The sequence below is a fragment of the Phoca vitulina genome, unplaced genomic scaffold (genome assembly GCF_004348235.1).
Source record: "Phoca vitulina isolate PV1807 unplaced genomic scaffold, GSC_HSeal_1.0 scaffold18, whole genome shotgun sequence".
Classification (NCBI taxonomy): Eukaryota; Metazoa; Chordata; class Mammalia; order Carnivora; family Phocidae; genus Phoca; species Phoca vitulina.
Window position 1 is genome coordinate 30,935,042 of NW_022589721.1, and position 12,611 is coordinate 30,947,652.

Below are 12,611 nucleotides of genomic sequence, written 5' to 3' on the forward strand. Positions count from 1 at the left end.
ATCCCAGAGCCGCCGCCTGCGAGGCCTTTATGCATCATCTCATCCCACCCCCTCGTTTTTGCAGATGAGGAAGCAGAGGCCCAGAGAGGGAGGTGACTCACCCCAAATCACACAGCTAATATGTGGCAGAATCTAGACTCAGAGTTTGCTAAAAATGTTCAACTGCAAGAGAAAGTCAACCAAGGACAGTGCTGGAAGTGCTACAGTCTGTTCTGCTGCCCATCTGTCCTGCCGCATCGAGGATGTGAGGAGGTCTCCCTGGCTGCCGCCATGCCTGGCAGGTCCCGACTGTGGGCCTGCAGGCAGGGATCCGGGCCACCAGGGAGGGGCCTGCACCCTCCAGGAGAATAAGGCTGCCCGTTCTGAGCTAAACCAGCACAGACAAGGCCCAGATGCACCTGCTGCTCATAGGAGAAAGAGGCCCATCACTTCCTGCCTGGTGACACCAACACAGGAGGACAGCTCATCAGTCAGAGGACATGCTGGTCCAGGAGACACACGTTGGTTCACCCAGCAAGCATCGCCCAGACCCAGCTCCCTGGATTCGAGGGCTCCAGCAGCCCCAATCCTGACAGGAATATCTGGGTATCCTGCTCTGGGCCCACAGGAACCTAGCAAGCTAGCGACGATAGCTAAAAGCAGTTGCTGAACTTGAGCACCTAGACTCCAGGTGCCGTGCTTTTACGCCACACAGGAACCATGGACGGTGGCCACCACCAGCCCCGTCTTTCAGGTCAGGAGACCCAGACTGGAAAACTGATGGCAAAGTCACACTGTGCTGTGTGTCCATCCCGCAGCTTCTCAGACTGCTCTGTATCCTTGTGTAGGAGTTACTGTGTGTGTGTGTGTGTGCGCACCTGTGCTTCCAATGGGGATAAAAAAGAACTTCTCTGTGGAATAAATGAAGACACAGAGAAGTAGGGGAGGAAAATAAATACCCTCCACATGGCCACCCTGTTTAACAAAGGGGCTCCACCTCCAGAATCAATCTCTTTCTGTCTCTTGCTCACACACACACACACACACACAAACTGGGGTCATACCGTATATTTTCCCATGTGCTTTAAAAATTAACAAACTATTATTTTCATTTCCTAGGTCATTAATTATTTGTTGAAATGTGGTTTGGCACTCCCGAGTGCCGCTGCATCATTTAGCTGTGCGGTAACGCAGTTCGCCCTCTGCCCGCTCCACAGCACATGGTTGTTTCCAGTCTCACTTATGAATGACACGGAGTGAAACATGGGGTAGGCACTCTGTGCATCCTTGATTTAGCTCCACAGAGTACATCTCTGGAGTGAAAGCACGCAATGAGAGGGGACCTACAGGGAGAGAACGGGCTGGCCACGTGGAACTGTTTCCACGGTAATGGAACAGAAAGGCACCTGCATGTACAGCCCTGCATGAGGGGTGGAGGAAAATCCTCCAGGGTCCATCTGCACTGCCTTCTGAGCCCGCGCTCTGGCGAGATGTTAGTTAGCGCAGATGCATGCCCGAGAGTCCTGTGGCTGTCTCTCCTGGGACACGGAAAGTACATTTTTAATAGCTGGTGGGAGTGAAAAACAGCATTTTAGCGACGCTCTGATTTTTATTTCTCCTCACAGGCTAACAACGCAAGAAAGCTTTCCTCCTCAGAAGGAACCCCTATGTCCTAGGATCCGTTGGGCTTGTCCTGCTTACGATGAAGGTAAAAGAAGGTACAACATTCATATTTGGGGAGAGCACGTACGGGCCTGCCTGCCTTGTCTGGCTGCTCACCATCTCCCCTTGAAACTTCTGCAAGTCTTCTGGCGATTCCCCAAATTCCTCTGGTCTCTCCCCTCACACCCACCTGGCACATCACACTCAAACATTCCCAGCACGTCTGACCACGCGCAGACCGTTCGATGCCTTCCCACACTGCAGACGAGGCCTGGACATGCCCGGATATCTACTGCCCTGCACGCTGGTCCTCAGACCCTTCGGCAGCTCTGCATCCTGCTCCCTATGAGCCCCAGCGAGTACCCTCTGCTCCAAGCACCGTCAATCACCCACGGCCCAAACAAACACTCCCGCCGGGTTGTGCTCACTCATGCTCATCCCTGCCGGGCAGCACTGCCCACTGCATCCGCTTCAACTGCCCAAGTCAGGGGAGCACCTGCACTGAGCCTCTTTGCTCCGCCCAGGAGACCTCTTCTCTCCACTCAGATGCTTCCAGGCAGCACCCCCCACCCCATCCTGCTCCCTGGCCAGCTACACAGCCCCCGGAGGAGTGATAAAAGGGAAATGCTTACCTTTTCACCCTTCTCTCCTTGGACAAAAGGCCCTCTGCCCTAGAAAAGGAAAGGAGGAGGCACAGGTTTACGACAGAACATCTCCACGCATGACATCAGACATGGTAGCAGCGCCCTGGGGTCTGCAAAGGTCGGAAGCTTTCTCATCAGCTCTGCGAACGCGCTTCCAAACAAGATGATAACCCTTACTTGTTGAGCGTTCATTCTCGGGGGTAGTACCCCATTTAATTTTTCCAACAATTCAATATTACTATACTTGTAACTTTTCCCTTGTGAGCTTTACTAAGATATCATCCACCTACTGTATCATTCACCTAAAATATTCAATGTAATAGTTTTTAGTATATTTATAGAGTTTTGCAGCAACCACCATAATCAACTTCAGGATGTTTTCATCAGCTGAGCAAGAACGCTGCACCTGTTAGTGGTCACACCCCATGCCCCCCACCTCCGGCCCTAGGCAAACACTAATCTATTTTGTCTCTGTAGATCTGCCTCCTCTAGACATTTCATATACACAGAATCATACGATATGTGGGCTCTTACTGCTGGCTTTGCACCCAGTGATTTCTCAGCAAAGTGTTTTCAAGGTTCATCCATGTTGTGACATGTACCAATATTCCATCCTACCGCAGAACCACATGCCACTGCATGAATGTAACACACATCCCGTTTATCCACTCACCACGTGATGAGCACTCAGGTTGTTTCCACTTTTTGGTTATTATGAATAATGCTGCTCTGAACATTTCCCCACAGGTTTTGTATGAGCATATGTCTTCATTTATTTTGGATATGTATCTAAGAAGAGGATTGCTGAGTCACACGGTAATTCTGTTTAGCCTTTTAAGGATAAGGACTGTTCTCCAAAGCAGTAGCACCATTCTGTACCAGCGATGTCTGAGAGTCCCAGTTTCTCCACCTTCCTGGCTACTCTATCCATCACTAGTGAGGCGCTAGGGTCTCTAACCATCATCACTGCCTTACCTATTTCTCTCTTCAATTCTGTCACTTTTTGCTTCACGTATTTTGGACTCTTGTGAGGTGCACAGATGTTTGTAACTGTTCTTGATTTCTGAAAGACTGACACTTTGATCGTTCTGAGACACCCCTCTTCATTTCCGCTAACGTCGGGTTTTAGAGTCTATTTTATCTGATATTGGCACAGTCACTCCCAATTTTTCGGTTTTCTATTTTCAGAATATCTATTTCCCATCCTTTTACTTTCAACCTATTTGCATCTTTGAATCCAAAGTATGTCTCCTGAAGACAGGACAGAGTTGGGTCTTGTTTTTATGTCCAGCCTGAAAATACAGCGTGATTACTGATGTAGCTGGTTTCACGTAAGCCATCTAAATTTTCATCTCTGCCTCCTGTCTTGTTGCTCCTTTATTCCGCCTTTACGGCTTTTGTTTATTTGTTTGTTTGTTTTTGCATTAAGTATTTTCTAGTGCTATGTTTTAATCTCTTTATGGCATTTCTACCGTATATTTTTGAACTATTTCGGTAGAGGTCGCTCTTGGGTTTCCCATACACAACTCAGCTTCTCACGACCTACTTCCAATTCATACTTCCTCCGGTGAGATTTATAGACACAACCCTCCTTACCTGGTTCCAGTCCCTCTTCCCCCAATCTTGTGCCATTACTACACCTGCTTGTTTCATGCCCGATTGCACACTATCATGATGATGCTTTTGAGCTTGTCATCCCGCTATATACTCAGGTCTCCGTCACCCCCGACAGTCAGTCAGCGAAGGATCTTACTGGCCTTTTTTGGTCCACGCTGACTCCTTTTTCTCTCTTTCTGCTTTCAAAAGTTTCTTTGTCTTTTGGCATCGGGGCTACAATCTTTCTGAGAACGGCTCTCTTTGTGTGATCTTGATTAGAGCTCACTGAGCTTCCTGAATGTGTAGATTACTGCTTTTCACCAAATTTGGGATTTTTGTTTTCACCATTATTTCTTTGAATACACTTTCTGCTCCTTTCCTCTCTCCTCCTGGCAGCCCCATTAGGTGCATTCTGGTGCATTCTGCTAACTCTCCGACGCTCTGTTCATTTTCCGGCCTTACTCTTTGTCTCTAGTTTTCAGATTACAGAATCACTATTGATCTGGTGGCTGGAATGCTGGCTCTTTCTTTCAGGAGGCTGGTTCCTACCTACCATTGGGCCTCTCCACTGATCCCCATTTTCCTTTCCGTTATAATTTTAAGCTCTAAAATTTCCATTGGGGTCTTTTTTTTTTTTTTTTAGAAACTTCTCTTTACTGATATTCTGTATTTGCTGACATGCTGTCATAATATCTGCCTTTCCTCCTTTAAGAATGATACCCCTTTGTCCTTTGACTGTCACTGTGACGGCTACTTTGCAGGTTGTGTTTGCTTCTCCACTCCCTGTGCCCCATCACCTCACTCCCTGCTGCTTTTCCTGAGGGTCACAGGGATATCCTGGAGAACCACACACAGTTCAGTCTGAATCTGGGCAGATAGGAGCGAGCCAGAGAGGGGAAGGGAGGGGAAAATAAGGCATGGAAAAACAGTATAATTCTTCCTGGTGGAGGAAAGAGCATGTGCAGCGGCCAGTGAGAAGTGGCCAGTGTGGAGACTCCGAGCTGCCAATCGGGGCACCCAGAATCCAGGGGTAGGAGCGGGGCTGGTGTGGGACAGGGCTAGAGTGGCAGCAGGGGCCACCTCTGGTGGGCCTCCCGTGCCCAAGGGAGGAGCTTGGGCTCCATTCCAAGGGCAGTGTGAGGCTCGATGTCTGGCTCCCACTAGGTGTTTGGTGCATTCTAGCTGACATGCATGCCTAGGGGAAGCCCGGGGTCTCCCACGCCAGCCCTATACTCACCATGTCACCTTTTTCTCCCTTGAGTCCAGGAGCTCCAACCAGCCCAGTGGCTCCCATGTCCCCCTGCAGGGTGCAAACCAGAGAGGAGCACTGGGTCAGGTCCCCCAACGGGGCTCCCCCACTCAGACTGCCCACTGCCCACTGCCCACTTGGCCCTCGACGCCCCAGCAGTGGCTGATTTTGTCCCTGCCAACTTCGCAATGAGGCCATGCTTCCCACCCCCGGAGAAGGAGGAAGCATCTAAATAATTTCCCCAATCTCTTAATTCCACAACTAAGGACATCCTAAGTAAGTGAGTGGGAGAACGCATCATGTGTTTGTGCCCGGGAATGGTCCAGCCCCACAAGGGGCGTGAGAAGCCCCAGGGTTCAAACCCCCGCTCTGCTGCTTACTGTGAGAACATCATTACTCTTTGGGCCTTGGGCTCTTCCTCTGTGAAATGGGCATGCTGTCCTGAGCACACATAAGACTGAAAGCACGAAGGTGCTTTGAAGGCCGCCGGAGTTCAACCAGGGTCCCCTGATTACGCCATTTGTATGCCCTGGGCCCTCCCAACTCTCCATGAAGACAGGGAGGGCAGGCAGAGGAGAAAACAGTGTTTGCGAGGGAAGAAAATTCACCAAGGGTCGAGTGCGGGACTGGGGCAGTCTCCTACCATGCCGTGAGCCAATCCAAACAGGATGGGCGCCCAACACGGGAGCCCTCAACTTTGTCTGTTTTTCTCTTCTCTTGTTATGCAATTTCATCTGGGTCTACTCCCACCTTGCATACTCTCAGGACAAACAGCTAGTTGGCTTTTGCTGCCCCCCTTGGTCTGTCATGCCCTTCCCCTGCCTTCTTTATCCTAAGCAGCTCCCATGCATCCTGCTGGACCCCGGGGCCCCTCCACCCTGGCTCTCCCCGCAGGGGATCCCACTCTTTTCTGTCACTCTTCTCTTGCCACCAGCCTGTGAGCACTGGGGACAGGGCTTTCTCATTCACTGTAACGTCCCTGCACCAGAATGGGCCCTGGCACCTGGAGTCACCAGACCATTACTGTTGACCAGACCTGAGCTGTATCTGGGTAAATGGGGCCACTGGGAGCCACAGCTGTTGCCCTGGAGTCTTAATCTCGGGCTGGGACAATCTGACCTGTGGGGCCGAAGGGCAAGGACTGCAAATCATCTCCAAGGGAGCCAGGCTGGTGTCCAGGTGGCTGAGTCCGAGTCCCTCCCTAGCATTCCCTCCCCCTGCCTTGTCCTCCCTGCAAAGGTCACCTCTCAACCCTGGATCTGTCCAATCACAGCACGACATGGTCATCCAGTAACCAACCACTGCCTCAGACAAATGTTCTCCACTTAACACTTCCACAAACCCCCGGACACCTCTGCTCTCTTCTTCCCTCTGACAGCCGAGAAGCTGAGGTTACTGCCCAGGGGGTGCTCAGTGAGGCAGGAACCCCTGTGCTCCTTCTCGAAAGGACCACCTGGCACTCTGGACCACCCGAAGCTGCTCTCCTTTGGCACCACGGGAGGGGATCCCATCAGGGGTATGTGTGTGTGTGTCCAGGCTCCCCAGCCCAGCAGAGTGGGGGTAGAGAGGAGAAGGGGGAGAAGGGAGAAAGGGAGAGAGAGAGAGAAGAGAAAGGTATCACCTCAGGGTGTTTCTACCACCACACTCAGCCCCTCTTTCACACACCAGACCAGGTAATGGCCTCTGGATCATGCTGACTTCTTCCACCCGCCCGTGTGACCACGGGCAATTCTCATCTCTCTGGGTCTCAGCTTTCTGAGACCAAAGTTAAGGATGTGAGAAGACAGCTCTGTCCAGCTCTGTAAATGCTAATAACCTAAGGAGGGATGGAGACAGAGAGGTGGCTGCATGACTGAGGAGCGGGGCCCCTCGAGGAGGCACCTGGCTTTGAGCAACGAGTGAGTTCAGAAAATTTGTGCCGAAAGAATTTCATGCAACTTAAAGAAACCTTACGTGCAGTCTAAACAGACAGACTCTTACCAGCCCAAGCCCCAAAGTTTCTGGAATATAGAGGACTAAAAGGACTGACACAGAATTAGCTAGCCACGGAGAGGTTAGCCCATTGGAGCAAACGGGATGGGAGCCAGGACTTTCTCACCCAACCCCTTCTAGCTCAGGTTTTCAGAAACAGAGGTTCCGGACTTCACGCCACTGGCTCAGAGGCAAACACCACAGACTAGTCATCCAGCACGACGCTTCGCCTCCACGTGGGGAGCACAGCAAAGGCGAACCTGGGCCCCAAAGCACCCTGAGCCACACCTGCACTGACCTTTGGGCCGGGGAGTCCCATGGGGCCATCAGAGCCCTTTTCGCCCTAAAGGAAGAAGGACAAAAGAAACAAGAAGTAAGACTCTAGTTAATTCCCCCACGCCCTCTGCCTTCAGCAGTCGGTTACCCCTCCACAGGCCCCTAAGCCAGTCTCTGAATGAGCCACGTATGGCCAGCAAGCGGGACAAGGTTTCCTGGAGCCAAGAACCACTCTTCTTGAACTCCATGGGACACTTTGGTGTCGCCTCTATGTGGCTGTTGGTGGAATAAAGACGGGGACAAACAAGATGGTACCCCGTGGGCTACTTTTTCCCTGACACTGCCACCCCTGGAGGTCAAACTATCACGTGGCCCGCTAATGGTTCCCATAGTTATTAGTCACCAGACACCAAAGCAATGCATGTTTGTAACCTACCTCTAACCATCGTTCACCTGCTCACACACATGCTGCTTGTGTAAAAGATCCAGTTTCCAGATTGAAAATTCTGATCTGTTAAGTTGTGGGTGCGTGTAAATACTGCCACACTAAAAACCAATGTAACACGGTTCATACACTCGTCCACGTGTAAATCTCACCACATTAGTGAAAAGGAAGCGACACCGTATCCATTTATGTGTGCGTACCACCCATCGCTAAAAACACCCCAGGTGCGGTTGTGTACTCAGCTAGTTCAGGAACAAGTTTGTTTTTTTAACGCATTCATAGATGTCATTTACACACGCAAATGGAGGTAAATAATGTTTTGTGTATTTGACCCCACATAGTGCCCATCGGAATGTCTGGTACACAGTTCACACGAACCATGTTTGGGTCTAGAGATGGAAACATGGACCCAAGAGGCACGTTGACCTAGGAGAATAATGGAAGTTTTCTGTAAACTGAATCCAAGATTTAAACCACTGGAAGCCAAGTCTGCCTGTGGCCTCCTCCCAGGAGAGAACACTCAAATCTCCTGAGCCCCCATGTGCCACATCGTCTATGGAATTGAAGATGGCGAGACAGAGGCCAGCCCTATTTAATGAGGAGCTTATTGAAGCTCTTTCGTGTGGGAGGCAGAAGAGGCCCCCTTCGCACCCACCTGTGCGAGCACCCCAGGCTAGGTGCACCTCTGCTCTCCTGGGCACGGTAGCCAGACCACACACTGAAGCATTTCTGAAGATCATGTGCTATGTGTCTTAAAACCTCAGTGCTCAGCACACAGTGGGTGCTTACTGTTTACTCTCAGATAGAAGGGGTGGTTGAGGAATAAAGGAATGGGTTATTGGGTGATGCCCCCCAGAGTTTGAGGCTGAGAATCTGTAAGGTGATTGATCATCTTGAAGAGCGAGCCCTTGTCCTGCCCGCAAGAGAGGGTGTGTTCCTTTATCTGTCCCTACCAGCTGTCCTGCCACCATCCGCCCACCATCCTTCACACCCTGATCCACGTATCCATCAGTTCAACCACTATTTAATAACGTTGGGCTAGACACGATCAGTGGCTAAAAATACAGACGTGTCAAGATCCAATCTCTGCATCTGGAACTTACCTTATGGAAGTAAAAACAGGTAGACATTTTTAGTCCAATGTGATCACTGTTATGGTAGATGGCAGCCCAGGGATAGGAATGGGTCATGGGGTCTTGGACATAGCAGGTGCATGGCCACATGGGGAATGAGGGAGGGAGGGCTGGAGGGAGGGAGGGGGGAAATCACATAGACAACAAGGTGCTCAGGAAAACATTCCTTGCGGACATCTTGAGAGAAGAGCAGGCATGAGCCAGATAAACGAGGGGATCCAGACAGATGCTGTATATGCAAATACCCAAAGACAAGAAAGGTTGTGACCCCTCCAAGAAACCAGTAGTTCTTGGTGTCCTGGAAATTGGGGGAGCAACACGGAGAAAGATGGTGCTAGAAAGACAACTGGGGACCCTCTGTGACCATATAGGGTGGTGTGGTGGGGGTGGGGGTGGGAGGGGAGTGCCTGGGGGTCTTTGAGTGGGAAGATACATGGGAACAGGAGGTAGAGACTCCTGAGTCTAGACTTCCCTCCCAGGGGTCCTTCCCCCATGCCAGGGGCCACAGGAGCCTTGGCAGGACATGCCCAGGGCACAGTTTGGCTCAGGGAAACTTCTGGCCAGGGCAGAACTGGCTTTGGCCACCACCCCAGCAGTCTGTCCACACAGGGCTAGTACCCAAACCTCACAACAAGTTAGCCTTCTCCTTTGGGGTTCTTATTCAAAACCCAGGGACAGGGGAGGGGCTGAGGTCCAGCCCTGGGTGCTCACCCTGGCTCTCTACCTGACGTGTCTCATTCTAACCCAGCGGGCACTGGGCCAAGGTACCTCCCCTTCACACCTGCCCAGAGAAAACTTCAGCTCACAGCCAGGCTGAGCCGGCTCCTGTCAGCAAGTTGGGCCAGCATTTGGCAGCCTCACCTGACTGAGAGTTCCTGGGGGCTCCCTGTCTCCCCAGGTCTGGTTCTCTGGGTAGAAAGGAAGGAGGGAAGGGGAAGAAGAACAAGGTGAGGGGGGGAGGGAGCCTGCCAGCCAGGACATGTGCATTGGAAGTGTGTCCATTCCAGTGAACTCCACTGTGATTTCACATTCCTTCCTGTCTGCTCAGCCCCGTACAGAGCCACTGAACCCCTCCTGTATGCTGGCCCCGAGCCGGGAGGGCAGATACAGCACGGGATATGACCACAGGCTTCAGGGCAAGGCCCCGGGCTATGGGCTCTGGCAGAACCCCCAGGACCTTCCCCAGCACAGCTCTGCTTTTTATCATCCTTGTGTGTTTGGTTAACTTGTTCTGCTCAAACAGTAGAAGACTTCTTTCTTCTTACTTATCAAAAAGGCCACTGGTCTACGGGAAAACAGGACAGATGAAGGCCTCGGGCACTCAATGAGACACTAAATCTAGGCTAGTGGATGGTGCCGGTGGTGTTCGCAGAAACACTAGTTTGTACATTAGAAACTAGGTATACACAACTCTACTTGTATGTCACCTCCTCAGAGTCTTATTCGCAAACCAGGTCTGTTTTGATGAGTGGAGAGATAGCAGCAGGGGTGAGGAAAACCTCGGGGATACATTAACTCCAGGAAAACATTAACAGGTCTCAGGGCTCCCCTCCTCGGAGCTGGAACATCAAGAAACAAGAGGTCCGAGGAACAAGAAGGACTCCCTGTCCTGCAAGTCCCCCAGAGCCCAGGGCCATCCTGCCCTGGCCACCCTGGTGCATGATGAGAAATCCCCACCTCCTCTGCTCAGCTCGGGGGCTCCGGGCTGGGGGCTGAGGGTAGACTGCTGGGGGTACCTTTTCTCCAGCTGGGCAGGAGCAGTTGATGGTCTTCAAAAACCCGATTTGTTCACTGCCGGAAGTGGGAGGCTGCTGGGGCAGGGGTGATGGCTCTGTCAGCACGGTCACCTGGCACTGGAAGGAAGTCGCAGTGAGTCAGAAGGTCAGAACCTGGCTTTTCACCCAGCACAGCTCCCCAGCAGGCAAGGGACCAGGAACCCAAGAAGCCTGAGCTTGAGTGCAGGGGAGGTCGGGTCATGCCCAGCAGCAGGTCCTGGGCTCCTGAGGCCTTGGAGTCAGAAGGGCCTGGGCCAACCTGCTCTCAGCCACATCGCTTGCTTCTCAGCGGCTGCAGGAACCACGAACCCCTCTAAACCTCAGTGTTACCCTCTGCAGAATGGGGACAAGGGTGGGTCCATTGTGATGCAGTGAGGAGGATTCGATGGGACAGCTCACTGTCTCACACCCAACAGGTGCTTGGAAACGATGTGCTTCCCTACCATCACCACTTCCCCACCTCCCTTCCCTCTGTTGTCCAGGCCCTCATCTGACCTTCTCTCTTTTGCTCAGTCCACAGTCAGGCCCATCTGACTCCAAACCCCCAGCGCTGGGGGTTTCCACCACCATGTCTTGGGCACAGGGCCACTGAGCACCGTGTGTGGACGTCACCCCTCTGCCCCAGGAAGCGGGCTCTGTCACTAAGACCACCTTCCAAGCAGCCCTGGGACTGGGGTTTGTTAAAGAAGTTGGGGAGGGAGAGCCTTGAAAGGGGGCAGATGCAGAGAGGTCCAGGGTCGGGGGAAAAACTCTGGGTTTTCTCGATCTTTCCAGTCCTGCCTGCAAGCCCCCTCCTCCCCTCTGCCGACCAACCCAGTGTGCCAGGCCTCCATCCACTGAGCATGGTCCGTCCCTCCCAGGGCCATGCTGCCAGCCTCGGCCTCTCCTCCCCAGAGCCGGGCCCCACTGCTTGGCCTGCAGACTGGTGGTGTCAGATAAGACCAGGACCACGGCAGCCCCCTAGGGAGACCTGCCTGGCCCCCAACCCACATCCTGGGGGCCCAGGAAATGGAGCCCTAGCCCCAGATGGTCACTGGACTCCTCTCAGACCACATTCTGAGGGTGGGCACCCTCTGACCCCTGAATGCCCATTCCTAGGACCTGGACACCCCCGTCCCTCTGGAGGCCAAGGACCAGTTTCCTCCCCACCTCTGCATGCAGGAGTTTGCTCACCGGGCCCAAGGGGATATCACAGCAAGTCTCCAATTCTGCGTGTCTGGAGTCACAATAAATCACAATCTGCTGCAGGTCAAACTGGAAGGGACATGAGGTCAGAGTGAGTCTGGAGGACTCGGCAGCCCGAAGCCTCCATGCCTCCAGTAGGCCCGCGCAGGGGTCGGGCCCCGCTTTCTCCTCGGGGTCCCTCCCTGGGCTGAGCTTCAGGGGAGCCTACAAATCTCCTGCTTACACACCCCCTTCTAGAAGGGACAACCCAAGAGCGAGGAGGTTGGAGGCTACGGGCTTGCCGGCACGGATGGCGCTGGTTCTTGAGTCTCCGAATCCTTCCCCGGACACCTCTGCCCCCGGGCACTGTGACTGTGCTTTCTGAGAGCCCCTTCCTGGGTGTTCTCACGACAGGCCCCGAAAGTCTCCGGGAAGTGCCCCATTTCCAACCCTCCAGACATCCCCACATGGTTGCTTATGTCAACTTTGTAAAGTAAAAATGTGCCTTTATCACCCCCTTGAATACACAGTCCCTTAGTGTGACTTACAAGGGCTCTGGTGTCCAACACTCACATGCGTATGCACACACACACGTACACACACAACACACACGCTCGTGCACATGCACACGTACGCACACCCGCACACACCCGCACAACACACACAGGCATGTACACACACACGTGCACATACCCTCACAACACACGTACACACACA

At 52.7% G+C, this 12,611-nt stretch overlaps 1 protein-coding gene across 1 annotated transcript in view; it reads right to left on the reverse strand.

The window, feature by feature from the left end:
* Positions 1 to 12,611, reverse strand: part of COL22A1 (collagen type XXII alpha 1 chain) — a 247,120-nt gene that overhangs the window by 167,070 nt on the left and 67,439 nt on the right. The window contains exons 8-12 of the mRNA XM_032416080.1: positions 11,904 to 11,984; positions 10,692 to 10,808; positions 7,400 to 7,444; positions 5,119 to 5,181; positions 2,274 to 2,312 (exon numbers count right to left, since the gene is read on the reverse strand). Of these exons, the coding sequence (XP_032271971.1) occupies positions 2,274 to 2,312; positions 5,119 to 5,181; positions 7,400 to 7,444; positions 10,692 to 10,808; positions 11,904 to 11,984 (345 nt within the window). The remainder of the gene's footprint in view (positions 1 to 2,273; positions 2,313 to 5,118; positions 5,182 to 7,399; positions 7,445 to 10,691; positions 10,809 to 11,903; positions 11,985 to 12,611) is intronic.